At 42.0% G+C, this 24,491-nt stretch overlaps 1 protein-coding gene across 10 annotated transcripts in view; it reads left to right on the forward strand.

The window, feature by feature from the left end:
* Positions 1-24,491, forward strand: part of TRAF1 (TNF receptor associated factor 1) — a 78,648-nt gene that overhangs the window by 9,696 nt on the left and 44,461 nt on the right. For 2 of the 10 annotated variants that reach the window (XM_075905482.1, XM_075905484.1), the window contains exons 1-5: positions 5,224-5,242; positions 6,924-7,022; positions 13,859-13,952; positions 17,037-17,164; positions 22,229-24,488. Coding sequence is in view for 5 of the 10 variants with exons in the window: in XM_075905476.1 (XP_075761591.1) it covers positions 277-482; positions 5,167-5,242; positions 6,924-7,022; positions 17,037-17,164 (509 nt within the window). In the remaining 5 variants the exon portion in view is untranslated. Of the gene's footprint in view, positions 1-188; positions 483-5,166; positions 5,243-6,923; positions 7,023-13,858; positions 13,953-17,036; positions 17,165-22,228; positions 24,489-24,491 lie in introns of those variants that run through there. The other 8 variants (XM_075905476.1, XM_075905477.1, XM_075905481.1 and 5 more) reach the window with 5 other exon arrangements.

The raw sequence follows: 24,491 nt of genomic DNA on the forward strand, positions 1-24,491 counted from the left end.
ATCACTGGCTAGTATTAATTTCCCCCCCAACTGTATCATATAATTAATGAATAGCCCATTATCTAACTAATTTATCAGGCTCCTGCTATAATCCAGATGAATTAGATTGATTGTGCAATTCAGAGGGAAAACCCCCTCAAAATATGCATCCATGTTTTTGTTTTTTTTGGTTTTTTTTGTATTCTCAGAATTATTACCCATGCATCTGAAGTTTAAGTGGAAATTTGTACACGAATATTGGGCACAGCTTTAAACTGAAGCCTTCAGACCATCTTCATGGCAGGACGCACTGTCGATTTGGCCTCAGGCATCGATACGTCAGCTAGGAGTAGCTCGCCAACTTCTGGGGAGGCTCTGGAGACGTGTATGGCTGAAGTTTCCTCTAAATATATTTGTCCTCTGTGCAAAATGTTTCTGGAGAATCCAGCCCAAGTGCCATGTGGTCACAACTACTGCATGTCCTGCATCGAACGGCTATTAAGGTAATCCTGCTTCACTGAATGCAATCACTGTGATTAGGTAGTGTCCCTATGGCCCTCATGAGCAATGCTGTCCAGGAACTAGACACAGTATCTGCAAAATTGTCTCCGTTGAGGAAATAAATAAGGGTATGTCTACACTACCCCCCTAGTTCGAACTAGGGGGGGTAATGTAGTCATACGGAGTTGCAAATGAAGCCTGGGATTTGAATTTCCCAGGCTTCATTCGCATAAAGCCGGCCGGTGCCATTTTTAAATGCCGGCTAGTTCGGACCCCGTGCCGCGCGGCTACATGCAGCATAGACTAGCTAGTTCGGATTAGGCTTCAGATTAGCTAGTCCGTGCCGCGTGTAGCCGCGCGGCACGGGGTCCGAACTAGCCGGCATTTAAAAATGGCGCCGGCCGGCTTTAGGCGAATGAAGCCCGGGAAATTCAAATCCCGGGCTTCATTTGCAACTCCGTATGACTACATTAACCACCCTAGTTCGAACTAGGGGGTAGTGTAGACATACCCTAAGATAGAATCTTGGAGCCCTCGTACAACTCTCCTCTGAGTGAAGTGATCCTTAAACTACTCATATGCTGTGGGAGTGAGATTAGTCCCCTTGTTGGAAGGTTTTTTTTTTAATTTAAGATGCTACATAATATTGCTCAGCATCCCATACATGGTTAGATCAGTGGTCACCAACCAGTCGATCGGGATCTGCTGGTAGATCTTGGAGCCTCCGACAGGTGATCTTGACTGGTCTGGCCAAGAGGCTATCAAATGCAGCAATTCAGCTGCAACTCCCCTCATTGCTGTGCAGCTCCTGCCCTTTGCCCTGGAGCTGTTCCTCCCCCTCCCTCTCCGCTTGCTGAGTGCCGATGTTAGGGTGCCCCCTCTCCCACCCTTTAATCTATCTCCACAGAATGGAGGGGGGCACAGCAGGACTTGGGAGTTTGCTGGCTGCTTTTGAGAGTGATGCAGGGCTAGGGCAGGGGTGAGCCTGCCTTAGCCCCCCTGCACCACCTGTGGTAAGCAGTGTCCAGCTGGAGCCTGCGTCCTGAACCCCTGCCCCAGTCATAAACCCCCTCCTGCACTCAAACCCCTGCCCTAGCCCTGAGCCCCCATTAGGCCCAAACTCCCTTACAGAGCCTGTACCTGGAATCCCTTCGTGCACCCCAACTTCCTGCCCCAGGCTCAGCTCAGAGCAAGTCCAAATCCCTTAATACTCCAAATCCCTTAATCCAAGACCAGAGCCTGCACCACAACCATCTGCCCCTGCCTTATGAAAGGGAGGAAGGAATGGGGAGAGAAGGAGGGAGAATGGAGATAGCAGAGGCAGGGCAAGGGTATTTGAGGTAGATCCTACATTGCATTTAAATTCAAAAAAGTGATCTTGTGCTTAAAAAGGTTGGAGATCACTGGGTTAGATGATGCCCTGCTCTGAACTGGATATTGACTCAGCGTGGGATTTTGGGAATTGCCCAGGTGATTTAGGAACACAGCTCCCATTGGCTTTCATTCAGGCTGACAGCCAGAGTATTTTTCAAAACCTCAGCCTACACGAATACTGGATAAAGTATTTGAATGCAATGTGTATGTGAACACATTTTGATAGAAGACAGGGGGTGTTCATATTACATTTGATCTTTTAGGCCCATACTCCAAGAGAGGGAAAGAGAATGAATATTGTATTTTAAATGGTTACAGCTCTGGGATTACATCAATGTGATGAAAATATCTCCTTAGTATAAAGCAATGACCTTGACTTGATCAGGACTGGGGATTTTTCTTTTATTTCTATTTGCATGAAAAATTGCATCATTATTTGTATGTCTTTCCAAAGCAAATATTCCTGTTTGGTTAGACTGCAGGCCCAGTTTCCAAGCATAGCCAGGATGTCCAAAATATAGAAGCTTTGTTACTCTAAGCCTAAATATGTGGCTTCTCATAATATTGCATTGACACGTCCTCTTATTTCCTTGTTATTTTTCACTGCCCCATTTAAGTCAGTCTTGTTTTAAATTATTCACTGTCTGATTACAGGTTATGGAATGCAAAGATGTCATTTTGTTTTGGCAATCAGGTTCTGTCTTGCGATGGTGCTGTAGAGAGGGGCCTCAGAGACAGAGTTTGCATTTGGACAAAATTGGCATGTGTCTTTGGAGACTTAAGGCTTGGGTTCTGCTTCTGTCTAATAAATTATATAGGGAAGAGATGAGGATGCAGGAGAGCCAGAAAAAAATCTTCCCGTCTAGTCTCTATTTTTCTGTCCAGAGAATGTAATTTTATATAAATACATATATATTTCTATGCCTTGCATTGCCATGTGGTGAATATATTCAAAACTCAAAGGTGCAGAACAAGTTCTATGGCTGCTCCTTGCTCGGCCCTGTGAATTTCACATAGATCACATGAAATACCTTGTGTAAGCAAAAAGTAAACTGGGGCTTCAGAGCATGCTACGCTCTATATTCTTCATTTTAACTGCACTGGCATCTTTTCAACGAGACAAACATTGAGACATTTCCATGATGGCTCCGGTTCAGTCCCTTAGAGGAGCTTGATTGTGTTTGCATCTGCAAAATTAGCCTAAAAATGAACAAACTGCCATTTTCAAAGCCTTTATAGATGGAAAAACTTTTCTCAGGAACCTCCAAGCAAACACCAATACTCTGAAAAGGAGAAGGAGGGGCTCATAGAGCTTGAGTATTAGTTTATCAGGTGGTCTTGTAAATGATAGCAACAACGAAGAACATAACCAGCCAAGAACAAACCGAAAGGGGATCCTTGACTTGCTTATGAGGCAGTTCTGTTGTACAGAATTCAGTTTTCCAACTTTCCTACATTTCTGTGTCCTGTGGTGGACACCACAAGGGGTAGCAAATTCATACTATTTCTTGTTAATTTCTGCTCAGCAGGGCTAGAACCCAAATCAAGAATGGTCCTGAAAAGTCTGATTTGTTAGCTGCCTGCTGAATCGGAGATCATTTAGGGCTTCTTAGTGTCACCAAGAGTATGAATGCTGAGACAGCTGGCCAGATTTCTGTAAGCATAAATAGAGATATCATTCTGGTCATGAAGAATGAGAAACTTATTCTGCAGCACATAAAATCACAGACACCTTTTTGGCCTATCACCTATTTGGTGATGTTTTTTTCTAATGCCTTGCTTTCTAAGCAAAGGCAAGACATTTTTCCTTCTTTAGAAAGTTCGATGGTTCTTTTGCGGAAGACACCGTAAATGGAAAAGATGACAAAACTCTCTTCTTTCCACATGTCCCGTGTGTACCCTTGCCAATCCTTACCTTGGGGAACTGAAAGGGTCAACGGAGTAGTAATGGAAAATTTCACCTCTAGGTCACCTTTCCTGTCCAGGCTTGGGATATAAAGGGTTAACCGGGTAACACTGATTAACCATCGGGCTGGAGCAGCCCCCACCTGACCCGTGGTACAGCACGATCCCTGCTGGCCGGAGCAGCCTCCAGCCGTGGAGGGCTGGACAGGAGGAGTCCTTCACCCACTGTGGGTGATCAGGACCCCGGTTAGCCAATTTGAAATGATACCATTTATCCAGTTAACATTTATAAGGGGTATTTACATCATTAATCCAGGCTGATTGTGATTAAAAGCATTTATCGTGTAATGGCTGCTTGGTCGTCTGTGGAAAAAGAGTTTGGTGGGTCTCAGGCCAGTTCCCAGACAGCTGTCTACATTCTAACACCACCCTCAGAACTTACATTAAAGGGCCTCCTTCGTCAGAGAGGCTTGGATTGAAGGGGCATGAAGGCAGCGTGACTGTTCACCACAGAGGCAGTCCCTTTATGCTAGGACAGAATCGCATTAGCATGGCTGTGTGAAGAACGGTGCAGTGCTCCAGCCTATGCTGTACTTCTTTGGTGGATCAGCTGAGGACTTTGTTCTCCAGGGCTTGTTCCAGTATCTTTCTGGGGATGCAAAACTGTCAGGCTGCATCTAGACTGGCAAGTTTTTCCGCAAAAGCACCTGCTTTTGCGGAAAAACTTGCCAGCTGTCTACACTAGCCGCTTGAATTTCCGCAAGAACACTGACGATCTCATGTAAGATTGTCAGTGTTCTTGCGGAAATACTGTGCTGCTCCCATTTGGGAAAAAGCCCTCTTGCGGAAAGGCTTTTGCGCTAGAGGGCCAATGTAGACAACGCGGTATTGTTTTGCGCAAAAAAGCCCCGATCGCGAAAATGGCAATCGGGGCTTTCTTGCGCAAAACCACGTCTAGATTGGCATGGATGCTTTTCTGCAAAAAGTACTTTTGCGGAAAAGTGTCCATGCTAATCTAGACGCTCTTTTCCGCAAATGCTTTTAACGGAAAAACTTTTCCGTTAAAAGCATTTGCGGAAAATCATGCCAGTCTAGACATAGCCCCTATGTATTTTTAATGCTTGAATGTATTTTTAACATGCTGCGAGCAGTTCTAAATCATGCCAGGTCTGTATATTGTGTTAGTTGTTATCAGGCTCAAATTTCCCCCTGAATGGTGGCAGGGGAAGGGCCAAATTCCCGTCTCACTAGTGCTAATGCAACCCAGTTGATGCACCGATAAAAACCGAGGGGAGAATTTGGCCCAGCGTATGAATTTGCGTGTTTCGTTTTCCTTGACTGGCTGCCCAAACACAATGACATTGTCAAGAGTTTTACTTGTGAAATTGCTTTTTTCGTCTCTCTCAGAAACATCCCTGATCCAGCGTGTTTACTGTGTGGAGAGAAAATAATCACTGATGATGCGATTTTTAACTTTGGCTCTGTGAGTAATTTTCTTCTTAAATCCCAAAGCTTTTCTAAAAACCATAAGAAGAAAACTCTATGTCCCAACAATGCTAAGATATAAACTCAAATGTCAGTGAAAACTGGAATAACATATTTGCTGGGATTGTCTAAACCAGGGGTTCTCAACCTTTTTCGGTCCCCGTACCGCCTTGGCTTTTAGTAAACCTTCCCGTACCCCCTATTCAATATGAAAGGAAATAAATTCTAGACTAGAATCTACAACTTTTTTCACTAACACTATTACTTTTGGAATATTTCAATTAGGATAATTTAGTTATTTACCAAATATTTCCCATACCCCCTTGACAAGCTTCTCGTACGCCCTAGGGGTACGCGTACCCCAGGTTGGGACCCCCGGTCTAAGCAGTCTGCCTTTGAATGCTCCTTTTCTATTTTGGCCATGTTTAATGTGTTGCTGTATGAGTGTGACTGGGTATTAGACACTTATTTCTCTCACATGGGTAGTGATGAGCGCTCAAACACCTTACTCTTCCTTTTTGATGAGCCTCAAAAACACTGACTCAGCCATCCCTTCTAACATAGTGACTTAGAAAATTCATCTAAAGCATACTGAAATGCATACATGAAAAGCGCCCTGTGCTGTATTCAAATAACATTATGTCTGTGGCACACGTGGCTAAAATATTAGTTAATTACAGGTTCTGCCCTTGTCTTGCCTTGTAGATAAGCTTTGCAGGGGACTAAGATCACCAGGCAAATTCAGCTCTAGTGGATGTAAGTGCAAGGTATATCTTGTGCAAAGCAACTAGATATTAAATCCAGCTATCATCTCATGGAAACAGATAATGTTGAACATTTCCGTCAGCACAGTAATTCACTTTTCTCTTCAGATTTGTGGTAGAGATACATGAATAAGCCACATTGTCAGTATTAGGAATTATACATGTCTGGAACATTGAAAGAACAGCTTCTGTAGACGCAGCATGATGATGACAACCATTGAGGATCGTGTAGTTTATCATGTTCTATAAGAAAGTTACAAGAGAATTGTGGTTGCAGTACTGGAAATGAGATGAGGTGGATTCTGTTCCTGGTTCTGTCAAAGGCCTCACTGGTTGACCCTGGACAAGCCATTATAAAAATCTCCATCTCTGTATATTGGTAGCAACAATGTTTACCTATTTTACAGGGTGTTCGGAGGCTGAATTGATGAGTTTTATTTGTGGGGTTTTTTTGAAAAATGTTTTAAGATCCAGAGATGGATGGTGCAGTATCATTTGATAGATTTTTGTTTTCTGAGGCAATTACATAAATCTCAAATCCAATACGAAATATTGCTTAAAAAACTTAGAAGACTACTCTTAGACCAGTACATTTTGTGGGTAGGGATACCACAAATGTTCTTGAAGCATTTGCATTCTAAGCAAAAAATACATGCTAGTTATTAAGACTGCTAACATGATATTGATGCTGAAAGAACTAAAAAGTGTGGCCATGCTGAAGCTGTCCTGAAAACACAAGGCCAATGGCTTGTTTTTCTAATCACTAAAAGGTTTTCTCATTCCTCACCTGCATTGCCCCTGTTTCTGAAGCTCCGTGTGCCTGCTTTCGTGCATTCTGGTTGCACAGTGCAAATTATAAGGTTAAATTCTACATCATTCTCTTCTGTCAGTTTCAATTGTTATACTGTGCTACAGATAAAACCCGATGAAGTCAAAAGCAAGGAGATGGAAAGACTTAGAATGAAGAGTCTGAGGGAGAGTTTTCTCCAGTCTGGATCACGGGATGTAGATGAGGTAAGTGATTGTTCAAGTCAAGAAGGGCTGTGTCAGAAATGGAGATGTAGATTATGCGAAGTGTCGTTGCAAGAGCCAAGACCTTGTTTGCAACAGAATTTTTGAACCAATGTATAGACAGCAGAACCAAATACCGTAAGTTGGGCCTTGGACAGTTCTGTCAGGACCAAGGGGAAGAAATCCTTTCTTAAAGCCCGGCCCATTCATGGCCTCTATTGCAACCCTGAAGTTTCAATAGCTTCCTACAGCTCCTCTAGATTTTCTCTGCAAGAGGAATATGCAGCATTAGAACCACTGGCCCCATGCCCAAAGGCCTGTAGGCTGAAGCATTCTGACTACCACAAAACACAGCTCCATTGTGCACAATGATCTTTGCATAAGATTCAGCCTTGTATGTCGCCTCCCATCTCTGCAGAAGCAGGATTTGGAATGTAAGTAACACTTAACCTGACAACCCCCAATCTTCTAGCACCACCACGATAATGTGCTTGTGGATCTTTTTGGTAGTATTTGTAGAAGATCTTAAGAAGAGTGGAAAGAATTATTATTATCTGCATTTTGCAGATGAAGAAACTGGGTATGGAGCAGTTAAGGGTTTTTTCCAAGGTCACATAATAGACCAGTGGCAAAGCAGGAAAATTAATCAGTCTCCTGATTCCCAATCTGGCATCCTCTCTCATGGACTACACTGCCTCCCTGAACAAAAGAAATAAAGGATTATGCACTTTCTGACTATGTATTTAGGCATGGTATACACCTAAATGATGTACACCGGGACTACGTCTACACTGGCACCCTTTTCCGGAAATGCTTAAAATGGAACAGTTTTCCGTTATAAGTATTTCTGGAAAAAGCGCGTCTACATTGGCAGGATGCTTTTCCGGAAAAGCAATTTTTCCGGAAAAGCGTCCGTGCCAATGAAGACGCGCTTTTCTGCAAAAAAACCCCTCATTTTTGAGGAATACTGGATCTGTCAAAAAAGGCTTTATTTTCGACAGATCCGTGTCTAGACTGCCATTTTTGGTTGTTGGTTTTTTTTTCGAAAAATCTGTTTCGAAAAAAAGCAGTGGCCATGTTTATGCTAATGTAGCGCGGGATAGTTAAATCCCAGCTTCATTAGCAATTTTGATGTGCTTGATTTGCATCCCTCTGTCTAGGTTCTGCCTACACTATGGAGAACATAGCAGCATAGCTACAGAGCTCTAGTTATGCTACCATAACCCAACAGTGTAGACACAGCTTGCAGGAATGCAAGGGGTTTTTCCATCATCGCAGGAACACCACTTCCCTGAGGGATGGTAGCTAGGTCAAAAGAAGCACTCTTCTGTCCTCCTAACTGTGTCTACACTGAATATTGGGTCAGTATAGCTACAGTTGTCAGATGGATTTTTTACACTCTGGAGCACCATTGCTATGTTGACCAAAATGTTAAGTGTAGGCAAGGCTTTAGTCAATGAGATTGTGGGGTGCTCAGCAGCAGGATTCGTCCCTTAGAGCAGGGGTGGGGAACCTTTTTTGCATCGGGGGCTGCTGACCCACAGAAAAATCAGTCAGGCGGAGGACAGTGGGGGCTGGAGCATCAGCATGGGCTCCTCAATGTTGGGGGAGAGGAGCCCTGAGCTCCAGGGGCCAGATCCAGGCAAGCTGGGGACCGCATCCGGCCCCTGGGCCTAAGGTTCCCCACCCCTGCCTTAGAGAACGCACTCTTCTGTCAAATTCAGTGCCCAAAGTGATCCATTTGGATTAGGAAATGGAAATTTATTTTGAAACAACCTACAGTTTTACACTTACTGGGGACTCTGAACATCAGAAAGACTCTTTTGTATCCAGAGTTACATAAAGTGTGTTTATGTTTCTTGTTTGTTTATATATAGGGAGTGCAAGTCTCCAGATGTTTCACACTCTGAATCCCAGCGATAGTGGTTTCAAAGAAACAGGCATTTGAATGTGACAGTTTTGTACTCTGCTCAAGTGCCAACCTCTGCATGCATGATTACCAGTTTGCCTACATATTACATGTGGTGCGCTGTGCCCAGAAAGCTGTATATATGTCAGAATGTCTTCTTGCTGCTGCTAGAAAGTGAATGACTGGACTTGAGTCTCTCAAACTTGGCAGAATGCCTAGAATACCATATAAGCAGGCTTTTTATAAAAACCGTGCCCCACTAGCTCAGCACATTAAAGTCACACTGGTTTCTTAAATTAAAAAAAAAAGGTTCTTACAGTGATGGGCCCTGATCTCTGTAAACAAAGCGTCCTGATGAAGATAACGAGGCTGTCAATAAGCGCAAATATGGGACATTTGGTTTAAATCTTTATTTTATATATTTCCAAGATAGCTTAAGAGTGAATTTTTTCAGTTGGTCTATTAAGACCTTTCTAAACTGGCTCTCTCCATACTCTCTTGGCAGATATATTAGGCTTGAATTGGCTGAATCACTGTGGTAATAATATCTCTAAGGACTAATACAGTATAAGCCTCTAAGTCCTTATTTTTATATCTTTTTGGAACATTATCGTTTTGTATTTGAATAACTTATTGAACAGAGAGTTCATTTTGAGGTTTTCATACTAGAACATCGTAACCATGGGTTTATCTACATGGCCCTAAGATAATATGCAATTGACTAGACCAAATTCCACTAAACTGAGCACAGTGACACATGAAACTCATAGTCTATGCCTTAGCGATGAACATTACTCTCTGGGTCTATCTACTGTGATAAATCAGGAACGAGAAGCCAAACTTCCTCCCACTCTTTCAGCCTTTGCTCACCCAGTGCTGCAGAACGCATTTGCATTTTTAAGCCCTTTTTGGCTGCCCCGCAGATTAGCACAGCGCCAGGTCAGAACTTTGTTTGAATTACAGAAACTCTTGCAATATATTTGCAAGCTCGCAGTTGCTACTTTTCAAACTAACCTGTCTTTACAGGACTAGTGTCATTCTTGAAATGGAGTTCAAGACCAAATGCCAGATGAAGGATAATAGCAGCATTTAAGTCTAAGCTACCATATCATTGTTATTTTGTCGTGATGGATCAAAAGAAATTGGAGACCATCTGAAATTCAGAGACGTAGCCCCCTTTTCATTGTCTATTTCTCCAGACTATTGGGTCATTGCAAAACCAGAACAGTGCACCATGTGATCAGACAGGTGATTGTACTAGCTCAGGGTAAGAGTGGTCAGCTTGCTTTCCCAGGTTGGAATCAGATGAATCATGACCGGCTGCTTCAAATGATTTTGGATCTCACCTTTGCATGTCATTTTTGCCCTCCCATTCCTAGAGGTTGCCCCCTTTTCCTAGTGTCTGTACAGATGACAAAAGCTACATCTACACTGCAGGGCTATTTTGGGATACTGGAGTATCCCGAGATAGCTATCCCGCATCTTCAGAGCAAGCCCATTATTTCAGGCTCGCTATTCCGATGTGCCTGTAACCCTCATTCCATGAGGAGTAAGGGATGTTTCGGAATAGCAGGTTATTTCTAAATTAATTATGAAATAAGCTATTTCAAAATAAGATCAAAATAAGAAACGCAATTTGCGTAGCTCAAATTGCATATCTTATTTCGAGCTACGGTGCAGTGTAGATGCACCCGGAGGCTGTGTCTAGACTGCATCCCTTTTCCGTAAAAGGGATGCAAATTAGACACATCGCAATTGCAAATGAAGCAGGGATTTAAATCCCCCCACTTCATTTGCATAAAAATGGCTGCCACTTTTTTTTGGCTCGGAGCTTTGCACGAAAAAAGCGCCAGTCTAGATGCAGAGCTTTCGGAAAATAAAGCCTTTTCCGAAAGATCCCTTATTCCTCTAAAATAAGGAATAAGGGATCTCTTAAAATAAAGAATAAGGGATCTTTCGGAAAAGGCTTTATTTTCTTAAAATAAGGAATAAGGGATCTCTTAAAATAAAGAATAAGGGATCTTTCGGAAAAGGCTTTATTTTCCAAAAGATCCGCGTCTAGACTGGCGCTTTTTTCCGGCAAAGCTCTGAGCCAGAAAAAAGCGGCAGCCATTTTTATGCAAAAGAAGTGGGGGGGATTTAAATCCCCACTTCATTTGCAATTGCGATGTATCTAATTTGCATCCCTTTGTACGGAAAAGGGATGCAGTCTAGACACAGCCAAAGTGTCTAGGTATTCATAGCTGTGTCCCGGTAAGTAAGTATCCGTAGAATTTATAACCATTTATCACCTTGGTATTTATCAGCTGACTACACCATCCTCCCTCACTACATGAACCCTATTAATCATCGCGATCTCGGAAGACCTTGGGCACTCTCCAGTGAAAATATAAATGCGAGATTAGTAATGTTTATTGTCTGCTGGCCAAAAGACAATGAAGCCAACAAATCGACTGCCATGAGTGGAAACTCCACAGCACTCTGAATAGTGCTAATTCTGCAATATCTGTAACAGGGCAACACTGTTCTAGGCGGCAAGGTCATAGGTTTCAAAACTGCCTCTGTTGTAATCTAACATCTCTCTTCACTCCTGCTGGTTCCTGCACCACCATAAAGATTACTCTAGCCCTAGCACCTGCTTGGGCTGACCAAGAAGCCTAATAGGCTCTCAGGAAAATGACCAACCAAGGAGAAGTGTAGGGATTAACCCTGCTCCCCTTAAACCTGCTGAAGTAGTCAGCAGTTATAATCACAAAATCCTAGAACTGGAAGGACCTCAAAAGGTCATTGAGTCCAGTCCCCTGCCCTCATGCCAGGACCAAGCACCGTCTAGATCATCCCTGACCAATGTCTATCCAACCTGCTCTTAAATATCTCCAGTGATGGAGATTCCGCAACCTCCCTAGGCAATTTATTCCAGTGTTTAACCACCCTGACAGGAAGTTTTTCCTAATGTCCAACCTAAACCTTCCTTGCTGCAGTTTAAACCCATTGCTTCTTGTCCTATCATCAGAGGCCAAGGAGAACAATTTTTTCTCCTTTCTTCTTGTAACACTCTTTTAGGTACTTGAAAGCTGCTATCCTGTCCCCTCTCAGACTTCTCTTTTCCAAACTGAACAAACCCAATTAGCTGGAGGCAGTAGAGGGGCCTCCAGTGTTCCCTGTAGAATTTTGCTTGCCTTTGTAGCTGCTATACCCCAGGTAGAATCACTTAAGTGCTCAGTCCCTCTTCCTTCCCCGTCTCCTTGTGAGGCTCTGGCGGCAAAAACTAAAATCTATAATGGGCATTACATTAGGAAAATATGTCCACCTCTCAGAACTCTTATTTTTTTGCCTGACACTGCTGCATGTGCAAGACTTCCCCAAACATGCTGCTCTGCGTTTCTTTCAGGATGGCTCAATTTCTCCCATGGTGGTATAGTAGCGTAAAGTATGAATCATGTGATTCAGAGGCCATCCCAGTAAATAGGATCTGATTTGTGAAAGAAATAGGGCTCAAATTCCAATAGCTCTGTGACTATATAACATTCCTGCTGCCCACGTCCCTGCAATAAATAACAAGTCGCTTACCCACCTATCTCTTTTCAATCCCTTTCTTCTCCCTTTTAGTAAAATCAGTGTTTGTATTGACAGTGAAACAAGAGAGGTTGCGAGAGAACAATCTGAAGAGAGAGCCCGCTAGTGCTTCTATGCATGCTATCTTTATAACACTTCCTGCGAGCTCATGTAAAGAGACAAGCAGAAACAGAATCATAGGCCCTACTGTGAGTGAGTGAGTGAGTGAGTGAGTGAGTGAGTGAGTGAGTGAGTGAGTGTTTGGACACACACACACACATTCACAGTACTTGCTGTAGAACAGAAATTTGCTCCAATATTCTGGTTCTCCACTGTTTTGTAGGGAGCTATAGGCAGGTTACTGCTGCCTGCTCCAAAGCTGGCTGTTTTATTGCTGCAATTTGTGAAGTTCTTTGAGCTTCTTTTGGCTGAAATTCAGGTCCGTGCTGTAGTCTTCAACAGTACTTACAGATCTTGTGCTGAGTCTCTGCACAGGAGAGAATGTTCCCACTTGGTGATGAAACCACTACGTAAAATATTATCTTTTATTATCTTTTATTATTCTAATTCATCACTTTTATTTTCTTTACCAATTAAAGCAAAGCTACTAATTCATAGTGAACAATCTATTCAATCCATCACTTAGCCTCTTTCTTCTGCCCACAACCACCTTATGATTTTCTCAGATTAATTCGTTATTCCAAATTATTCACCAAATAGTTTTTGTGGATAATATTTTGTCAGTAGATGATATATAAGCTGTACATAATGAAAGCGGCATTGTTTAATTTGGAATGGGCACATAAATATACCTGCCGTTGATTCTGCACCCTGGCAGAATCAGGGCCCCCGTGAAATTTCTGTTGTTTACAAGATCAAAATTCACTTCCCATAAGTTGCTGTTTCCACAAACATTCCTGCCAGTAAACTTCTTCACAATAATAGTTGCAGGAATGTACATGAAAGGTGAGAGAAGTCAGACTAAACTAAGCAAACTGCCCTTTTTTTTATTTGAGTGACTATTGACAAGTTGTATTTGTTTCCCTATACCACCATGTTTTAACACACACATTTCACCACCATGCTGCAATCAAATGTGATCATTTTGTCACCAAAGGCTGCGAGATCATCAGTGCAGATGTTAATCTGTGGTTTCATTTGACCTCACCAAGAGAGGCCTATCTACAGGCTATCTAGTTGTTAATGCCTGGATATGTCTGTTGGTAAAATGTATTTTATGTTGGAATCCTACATCTGAGCCCACTGAAATCTGGCAAGGACACTAGTAATTTTCCAGTAAAAACCCCCAACTTATTGGAGTTAACATATGCTTTCAATTTTTAAGATATTTAATAATGTTTTCGTCTCTAATTAGGGAAAATATCTGTTTTTTGGCTGTTTCACTCTCTTGGGAGCTGGGAGTTTGGTTTTGCCAATTGCCAAGTCATTAAAAAGTTCCATTCTCTGTGGTAAGTCTTCTTTTCAAGTTCTGAATGAATTTGGATACAACTCTAAGTAGCAACTGATTTCCTGGAGAACACTAACATACATCAAACCCTATAATATACATGAGAAATTTTAAATTAAAAACTGCCTCCTCTAGCCCTCTTTCTACTGTAGTAGGCAAAATACTTAATACACGGGTGGTTATTTACCAATAAATAGTTATATCTACCCATATTGTTTAAATACATATTTTTCCATGTAGTGCTGAGGGTCAAATTAGGATTCATTCACTTATTTATTTGCTAATCAGTGACTAGCATCCCAAACTAGGTGGGTTTTGGGGGGCTTTTTTAACAAAACATACAAAAGTAAAATTACACTACATTGGATGCATTTTGAATCAGCTGAGATAGTAAACCATGGAAATTGGGAATTACAATGGAAAATCAATTTATTTTTACTAATAACAGCCCTGCTGGCGCTGATAAAATAAAATTCCATGAGAAACAGAAAGATCAGGACTCTAGTTCTAGTACGCTGTAAGTTGGTTTCAAGGAATTTCACTCATGGACTTGCATTGTCTAGCCTGGCTTTGTAAGAGTAAACTCAACAGTGCATTCTTTCCCCGCAGGCTATTACTGTCTCTCTACGCATATACTGAAGTACTTTGGGCCAAGTCCCCAGCCAGCTAATGTAAATAGGTGTGGCTCTGTTGATTTTAATGAGCTGTATTCATTTACACCAGCTAAGGATTTGGCCCTGTAACTAACTTTTCTTTTACTGATTTAAAAAAAAAAACCAACACAAGTAACTTGAAGATCTCTTTGGAAGGGAAAACTTTTTTTCTGACAAAACTTATACATACTTACAGGGTCAGATTCTCAGCTCCGCTATTCCAATTTACTCCAGCTGGGGATTTTTCAGTAGACACACATACCACATCTGTGCTGGTCACAACCATGCAATATGCTGCAGGACTCTATGACAAATGCATTTATCAGACACCTCGGATCTCCCCCTCAATCTCCCCCCGATCTAACTCTGCCTGAGTGTGAATCGCTCTTGAAGAGCAACCATTTGATTTACTTATTTCTAAAAACTAACTTGCCTTTTTAACTAGGGTGGTTAATGTAGGCAACCGAAGTTGCAAATGAAGCCCGGGATTTGAATTTCCCAGGCTTCATTTGCATATTGCCGGGCGCCGCCATTTTTAAATGTCCACTAGTTCGGACTCCGTGCCCGCGGCTACACGCAGCATGGACTAGGTAGTTCGGATTGGGTTTCCTATTCCGAACTACCGTTACACCTCCTAGCGGACATTTAAAAATGGCGGCGCCCGGCAATATGCAAATGAAGCCTGGGAAATTCAAATCCCAGGCTTCATTTGCAACTTCGGTTGCCTACATTAACCACCCTAGTTTGAACTAGGGTGGTAATGTAGACATACCCTAACTGTTCAGCATCTATGAACATCATGCTCAAAGTATCTCTAATTGGGCACCCAAGCCTGAGACATGAAAAAATCAGAGGCCAGTTTTGAAATCCTGGCCTTTAACTTTCCTGTGCCTTATTTCACTGGGTGGGAAGGCTGGGGTTATTCAGAGACTCAGTTCATTAAGGTTTGCAAAGTGCGTTGGGATCTTTGCACAGAAGGCGCTATAGCAGGGCAAGTATTATTTATTATTCCCAGTAGCTGTGGAATGTGTAAAGACATCTAGGCATTTGCGAGGAGGTTCTGTCACAAGAAAATCCAAAACGTTTGTTATGAAAGGAATAAATACCGACCCCTGGAATGGTTCTTTGAGGGCATGGTGATTGCAGGGATGAGACAAAGTCCCCCTTACCCTGGAAACACCCTCTCACATTTAGAACTCTGCAACATTTTCATTACAAAACCCCAAACTGTGTGAAACTTGCCCACCTCGTGGCTATGCAAATACAACTCATGCCAGTCTCTCTGTGAATCAGTTGAATGACCTTTGATGCCATTTGTGGCTTCCCATCACAGTGGGCTTAGTGAAATCCCTCGTTTCGCAGTTTCCACGTGACACTAGGAGAATCAACCCACTTTCACTTTGAGTCTGGTGGTAGCATCCAACATTCAGAGTGAAACTCAGTTGGAATAAATAGATTTACTCCAGGATGAGTTTAGGGCGAGGTGTCTTAGCCAAAATGGACTGAAACCAAATCCCTATGACTCAAAACCGCCACGTTTCCTACAGCTCTGTTCATACCTGCCACATGTGGCTTGTATTCTTTTTCCTTGGGCACTAGTTCTGAACTGAACAGCTCCCTAAAGAGACAGCCCCAGTAGAGGGCACTCCTTCCCATCAACTTCTTCCCAAGTGATACATTCCAATCCTAGCCTATGAAGCCAAAGTTAATGATCATAGAATCATAGAGCACTAGAACTAGAAGGGCCTGGTGAGCTCATTGAGTCCAGTCCTCTGCCCTCACGGCAGGACCAAACACCATCTAGACCATCCCGGACAGGTGTCTGTCTAACCTGCTCTTAAATATGTCCAGTGATGGAGAGTCCACAACCTCCCTAGGAAATTTATTCCAGTGTTTCACCATCCTGACAGTTCGGAAGTTTTTCCTAATGTCCAACCTCAACCTCCCTGCCTGCAATTTAAACCCATTGCTTCTTGTTCTGTCATCAGAGGTCAAGAACAACTATTTTTCTCCCTCCTCTTTGTAACACCGTTTGTGCAGTTGCTGTTGGGTGGGGCTCTGTCCCTGTCCAGTGGGGACTCAGCACTAGACGTGGCTTTTTCTGGTGAAAAAGGAATAGGAGGAGACTGAGCATGCAAGAGGACAGCTATGAGGGTGGGGGCAGAAACAGGGTGGCGCCTCCTGACAGAATGACGGAGGTGGGGATGGTCTGACAAAGGCGGGGACAGGCCCACAGAGGCCTCTTGATACAGGTGGGGTTGGGCCTGAGCAGGCAAGCATGGGCATGTCTTGTGTTCTGAGAATGCCTCGGTGATCCCCTTAATTAGACATGCAGATTTGTATAAGGAACAGTGGAAGGCGTGAATATGCTTTTGATGAAACAGATAAAATATTGCTGCATTAAGATTGTGCAACATGTCTGTTTCTTCCAGGAAGACCCATTGGTGCCAAACTGGAACCCACGGAAGCTTTTGTGTCCTGAATACTTGCTGTCCCATCCATTGGCCCGGAGGTCCCAGAGTCCGGTTCAAGATGCAGACGTTCCACGTGAAGTTCCAAGGTCTGTTTCCTTGGCTGAGTTCTGTAGATGCTTCTGAGAACTTGTGTACTGCGGTGTACTTTTTGAGCCTGTCATGGACAAAGAGGCTGGGGCTATTTGACCTCCAAAGAGGACTTTGTTCCAGAGTCTAGACATGGAGACAGTTAGCTTGCCCATAGACAAGTGCAGATGCTCCTTGTTCCACACCCTCCTTTTGCCACCTTCACTTTTACTCCACTCCATGCGTGAAAGAGTTTTGTAATCAGTAAGCACCACCCTCTTTCTGTTTCAGATTCCTTCTTAAAATCCTCTTACTCTGTGAATATTCATGACTTTGATTTCAGTCATGTCTCTGTGCCTATATGTAGGGACAAGTGTGATCATGTAGATCAGTGTTTCCCAACCAGGGTTCCGCGGAACCCTGGGGTTCCGCAGAAGATTGTCAGGGGTTCCACGAGAAATCGTGGAATAAATAAATATTTTTTTTTCTTACAATGTAAGCTGACATATATATATATATATATAAAAACAGCTCTTTACAAATAAATTTTCTTGACAATAATTTAGCAGTAATTGAATTGCGCTCCCCGCTGTCAACTTTTTCTGGCCAAGCAAACATTTTCATTGGTAGGGGTTCCTCGGGATATGAAAAATTATTTTAGGGGTTCCTCCATGGGGAAAAAGGTTGAGAATCGCTGATGTAGACTGAAAAATGTAGATTCTATTCCCAGTTGTGTAAGCGTCCTTCTGAGCAATGCACTTAACCTCTCCGTGTCAGTTACTTCATCTACAGAATGGGGGTGAGAATAGTCATTGTGAATGGTGTTTTGGAGCTTATTTCAGCCATGTTTGTAAAGCACTGTAGAAGTGCCACTGAAATTTAAGTTGGAGTAGAAGATCCACAGGGATAGAACCTTGTCTTCTGTGCACTTTGAAAAGTGACACACTCGTGTATAAGTGATGTATACAGAATAATAATAGTAAAGATCTAGTCCTGCATTTTTAAAAGTGACTACAGGTTGACCTTCTCTAGTCTGGCACCCTCAGGACCTGACCAGTGCCAAACCAGAGAATTTGCCAAACCACGGGAGATCAATATTGTCTGTTAGCATTACCAACACTTCCACTGCTTGCTGGGCTGTTAAAAGACATGTAGGGGTCAACTAGAGGTAAATAACAGCACAGAACACTGAGAGCCAGCACTGGTGGCTGTAAACAAACTTTATGGAACCACGGGAAATTTGGTCACACCCATGATAAGTGGACATTTGGCTAACTGAAATCATGCCAGACCATGAATGTTGCTTGACCAGAGTGCTGGACTAGAGAGGTTCAACCGGTTGTGATTGTCAGTGATTCCGTTTTGGGAGCCCAGCTCTACACATTGGGAAGGAGCTGGATTGTCAAAAAGTTCTGAGCACCTGCCTCCTGAAAATTAGGCCACAGTAAGGCTTCTCACAGCCATGTTTGAAAATCTTGACTTTATTCAGAACACACCATTATTCCAAGAACAGAATGGACAGAGTTATCCAAGTATGAGTGATCCTACAACAGGGAAATCAAAGCAGCTGGGTGTGGCTCCTACCAGAAGTTGGTATATTTCATTGAAGAGAGTAAGGAGAGGGTGACTTTGACAAGGGCAAGGAAATCAGTTGGTGTGATTAGTGCATCTGGTTAGTTCTTTGCATGCCACGGGTGGTCTTCAGGTAGCAAGGCTGAGAATCCGTATTGATGTGATGAACTGAGACGCCAGGGCTGTGATCCAACAAGAGCTGCTCCCTGAGGCTAATTGGACAATGTGCACATTCCTGATGGCCTGCACTCAGTCTCTCACATAAACAGTCACTAGACACTTTGCTGCCGTGGGCAACATCCAGTTCTCACTGCAAAGTAGACAGCCCTGCTGAGCAGATAGCAGAATCAAGCGTCTTCACTTTAACATCAGGTGTTTCTAAGAGCTTTAGTGAAAAAATAAACAACACACAACTGTTTATAAAAGAAACTCCCTCAAGGAGTAGTTTGGCATCCTCTGGATGACTACAGGTGCCTTATACTTAGAGCCATTTTCAGAAATGATCCGTGGATATCCACATCTATGGATGCTGATACCTGCGGATATAGAGTGGCTATCTGCACATTGGCAGGATTCTAAATACAAAATTTGTATCCACATCTGTATCTGCAAAAATGAGCATCCACACCCGCAGATGTGGATACCCACGGATATAAAGTGGATCTCTGTGGATTGGCAGGGCTCTGCTTATACGGCCTAAAACAACTATGGTTGGTTAGGGAGCTTAAGCATTATTTCTCTCATAGCATCCAACCTGCAAAAGTCAGATTTCATTTTTAAACATTTTGTTGATAGCGGGATATACCGTTGCATGGCTGTAATCTCAGAAAAACTTAGACAATGACATTAAAACTACTCAGTGGAAGAGAGATACAAGGCCGCAAAACAGTTCTCTCTTCCTAGTTCTGTCAAGAATTACAAGCTCATCTTTTAAGCATCCACTGATGTCTCTTTGAGGCCAGGGTGCTCCAGTGAGCTAAATATGAATCCTCTATTGGGTTTACTGTCACGTTCACCCACTATCCCATTTCTTCCTTCATGCTTCTCTTCAGTAAGGCTTAGTGGAGACAGTCGTAAGAGTGCGGGAACGTTCCATCTGCGCGTTTCCACTAATCCGTCCCACACAAAGTCACTAAGTTTGCCTGCATTAATACAGGGTTCCATAGCAAACAGTGAGTTGGTGTGTGCAAAGATGGAATGTTCATATTTGGCCATCTGCTTCACAGTGTGAATGTTCAATTGTAGCTTGTTTTTCCAAATGTTTCATGCAAAGCTTTGGAAGGACTTTTTGATGGCCTGCCAGGTGGACACAGCCACATCCTCAGTGTCTCCTCCAAAGCAATTAGAAAGGTAATGAGCAGGTGAGAATTTTCCACTCTGATTCAGACGTTGTCTGCATTAAAGAAATCCACACTGGTGTATCCATAATTAATGGAGGGAATGTAATCAAATATAGTTGCACTACTATAGTTACAGCCGCAAACCTCTCTAATGTAGACAAGCTGCACTGGTGCAAAACATGGTGTAAACTGGCAAGACACCAAAGTAAACTGCACTGGGTAAACCTGGTTTTGTGCCAGGTTGGCATGTCTACATTAGATGTTTTCACTGGAGCAGTGACAGCAATACAGTTACATTGTTGTGGATTTCCTTAGAGTAGGCAGGGCTTTAATAATCATAATGCTTAAAACCAAAGGCAAGCTGAGTACTTTCTCAGTTCATTTTTGTTCTGCACTAGCGTAGTTTGCAAAAGTTAACAAGATAATCATGACAAGGAGTCACATTTTAATCTTTGGCTCTTCTCTTGCTTAGGATGACTCCTTGGTTTGTGTCATGGAAACTGCTTTAGTGAATGACTAAAACCTGATCAGCATGGGACAGGCCCTAGGTTTTTTGACAAGTGTCCAAGTGATGCTCCCAAATGGCTGTTGCTTACATCAATTTATTCACTAGTAAACTGAGCATAATATGTTAAAGTAAATATAAACTTGAAAAATACAGAGACAGAGTGTGGATCAAGAGAAAAATACCTATAATCTGCTTTCCATTGAAGTTAGTGGAAATCTTCTCATCTTCAGTCCAATTTGGACCAGGTCCTCACTGTGTAAATGTAACATAAAAGGTAAAACCAGCAGTAAATACAATGGGAGATATTACAACAAAAGCAACCTAAAAGAAACATCCAAGACCAGACTTCGGATGGTTGCAAAGCTGTCATTGTGCTCTGGTTTGATATCCAATAATACTTTACTCTTTTATAGCATATTTAATTTGAACATCATAAAGCATAGTGTGAACATTAATTAGTTAAGCCCCACAACACTTCATAGTTATTAGTACCCTTATTGTATAAGTGTTAAAAGTCCGTCAAAGAGGTTATGTACCCGAAGTTAAAGAACTCAGTGACAGAATACGAAATACAATCAAGAATCTTGACTTTGAGTCCTCAGCTGTAACTACTGAAAGTTTTTGCCTCTCATGAGAGATTGACCTTGTTTTATTAACTTACGTTTTTTCTAGTTTTTACAATTTTTTCAAGACCGTCCCCCATGAATAATTTACATTTTAAACTATTTCATATTAATTTAAAACTATCTATGCATTGAATTAGCATCCATATTCAATTCATTTTGTGTTTGTTTTCAAATTGAGAATCTTGAGCTAGAAAATGTTGTATAAACATTCAAAGTAAAATTTTCAAGAGCACCTAAAAGTGACTTATAAGCCTAAATCCCATTTTCAAATGTGATTTGGGTACTTAGAAACCTATGGATTACTGAAAGTCTTTGAAAATGTTGCCCTTAACTGAAATATGTCCCTGCATTACGTTTTCCCTTTGGCTATAAAACTGATATGCCCTCCTATATAATAATACACTGCCCCTGCAAAACCAACATCAGTGCAATTGGTCTATAATATAGTTAAGTGTCAAATCTTAATCTCTTTGTGAGCCACATCCTGTTTTCGGTTAACTGATCTCATATGGGGGAAATTTACTAGAGGAAATATCTCAAGTTTGGAAAGTACCAAAAACTTATCTTTAGTTTCTTTTTGTAATTCAGTGCCTTTGAAGATAAAGGTGTAATATATTTTACAGAACTATGAAGGCAAAAGAGAGGGAATAGGCTTACTTTAATATACAGCAGAGACATTCAGTACTGTTAGCACTTATGAGCTTTTTGTCTCTGTCGCTCATTCAGAAACTGAAATTGACCCAGCTGTATTATGGCCTTTCCTCGGAAACCATTAACTTATTTTTCTTTGCACTCCTTCTTAAAAATGGCCCCACACAGACATATTTTTAAAACTTTTCTTCAAAATGTAATTCATACCCTGGCTGAGAATTTCTGCATCATATTTCCACCCAATGTGTATTTTGTGGTCCTAGTTCTAACACTATAAAAGCAGAGGTTTATAATGGAAACATTGACTGATCTTTACTACCGGCCATTCAAACCTATTGAGTTCTATATGGTGTTTCCATCGAACCCTTTCATTTTGTTAACATTCAGGACTATGCTATGGTATGTGATGCTGTCTAGCCTCAGAACATCTATGAATAAACTTGCAATACATTGAAGCAGGAAGCATGGATGGAATGGTGTTAGCATCCAATCCTACAACTGTCACTCAACCCAAACTCCCATTCACGTAAGTGGCCCTTAATTTTTAAGGCCATCAGTTTCAACATGAACCTTACCAAAACTTATCTCATGTGGCCGCTGTCACCCTCACATATCTTATTAAAATTAGAAGCCTGATTTTTAAAAGGTTACACGTGCAATCACTATGATTGCATGTAGGGCTGGCTTGACCATTAGGGCACTAGGCTTACAGGGGCGCTAAAAACCCAGCCAATAGGAACAGTGTGGGGAAAAGCCAGCTGATGAATGCTTCCCTGTACTGCTCTCCCCCCAGCCAGGGAGAAGCGGGGAGAGAGCATCTTTCTTCCCCTGCCAGACAGAGCTGGCCTCATAGGGGTTTTAGGCCATTTCCCCCACTGTTTCCCCCAAATGTGGAGTGTGTGCCAAAGTCCTAATTCAACAAGGGCACCAAAAACCCTTGGGCTGGCCCTCACTGCATGCGCAAATCAGGTAATTGCAGACCCATATTGCTACAATTAGCCATTTACATGTGCAATGACAGTAATTAATATTAATCTATAGCTTGTATGTCGCACCTTTCATCCACAGAGTTCCATGTGATTCGCCCAGCACCATACAGGGAAACTATGGCAGCAGCTGTATTAGAATCACTGAACTGGAAGGAACCTCAAGAGGTCATCAGGTCCAGTCCCTTGCCATCCAGACATTCTGACCCCCAATCTCCTGCCCTAATTATAAGGCTACACTGGGTGATGTTTATATTGACCTAGTGTTATAACCTCAATCCCATTTTCCTCAGGTTTTTTTAACTGTTAATCATTTTCTGACAAAGCAAGGACCAAATTCTGCTCTTGCTGATACTCCTGAAAGCCTGTTGACTCCAGTAAGATTGTATGGGCGTAACTGAGAGGAATTTGGTCCCAGGAGGAGATTTTTAATGAACAAAATGAAAGGGTTGAGAACATAAATATGGGAAACCTTTTCTAAGAACTTCTTGAACTCCTAAAATAATCTGATCCTAGTCTCTGAAAACACCAGCCACCACAAAATACTAGATATTCGTCTCTAAATTCCATGAATAGATTAGTGGACAGCTGTGATTTGAAAACAATCTTGGACCATGAAACAGAAGGAGCTAAAATGTTTTCTGTTACAGATAACAGAGCTTGAAATGGCAAAGAAAGCCGAGCAGCTGCCCATCTATTATGTTCCATAAAGAGACCCTGTCCATTTTGTAGCAAGTTTTCAGTGTGTAGTTAATACTTCCTGTTGTTTTTTAGTTGACCCCTCAGCAGACTGAAAATAAAATTAATGTTTCTAATAATTCCATTCAAACCTTTCCAGTTCTACCTTTCTTAAAACAATGATTGTTGCTACAATGATGGTGTGGAAACATTCCCGGGAGCAGTGCTTTTTAGTGCACAATACTAATAGTAGTGGATAGTTGCAAACATGGTCATATTGTGTGTGCATGAGCACCACTAATACAGCTTTGGGGAAAGTATAAATATTGTAAGTCCTACATAAACAGTGTCTACCTTTTTAGATCTACTTCTTTCCCACTGTGCTTGATTTTTTTAAACGACTCTTTTGAAATCTAAAGAACATCTCTCTCAGATGATGACAAATGCTATTTTCTTATGTTATGTGACATTGTCTATTTAAGAGAGGCAGGTGGGAGTTTAATGGAAAGATTTTTGGGAATGTTTTCTCTTGCCTGTACCATAGCTGTGACAGAACACTTGAAAAAAGAACATTGCTATATGGGGCAGACAACCAAAGAGCTGAGTCACACAACAACCATGTGAGTGGAGCTGATGAATGTTTCTGAGCTCTTAAAAAAAACCCACACATGAATATAACTATTTACCACATAAGGAGAGGGGAAGGAAAGAGGCAGGAAGTTCAAGATCTCACCTAAATGTTTCTTTCAGCCTTTCTATAATGCAGTACAGAAAATACATGCAGAATTAAAGAAGTACTTTTGGGCAGGGCTGGGCTAGATAGACCATTGGTCTGATGCAGTATTTGCACTTGTAACTTTCTCAGTAAGGGTCCAGTCCTGCTAAGTATGGAGTAGCCTGAATTCCCACTTTACGATTCTTCTGTCAACTTGTCCTCAGGGGAAAAAAAAGAGAACCCCCTTCTTATGAAGAAACCTTCCTAGGTA

Source organism: Pelodiscus sinensis, chromosome 22 (genome assembly GCF_049634645.1).
Source record: "Pelodiscus sinensis isolate JC-2024 chromosome 22, ASM4963464v1, whole genome shotgun sequence".
Taxonomy (NCBI): Eukaryota; Metazoa; Chordata; order Testudines; family Trionychidae; genus Pelodiscus; species Pelodiscus sinensis.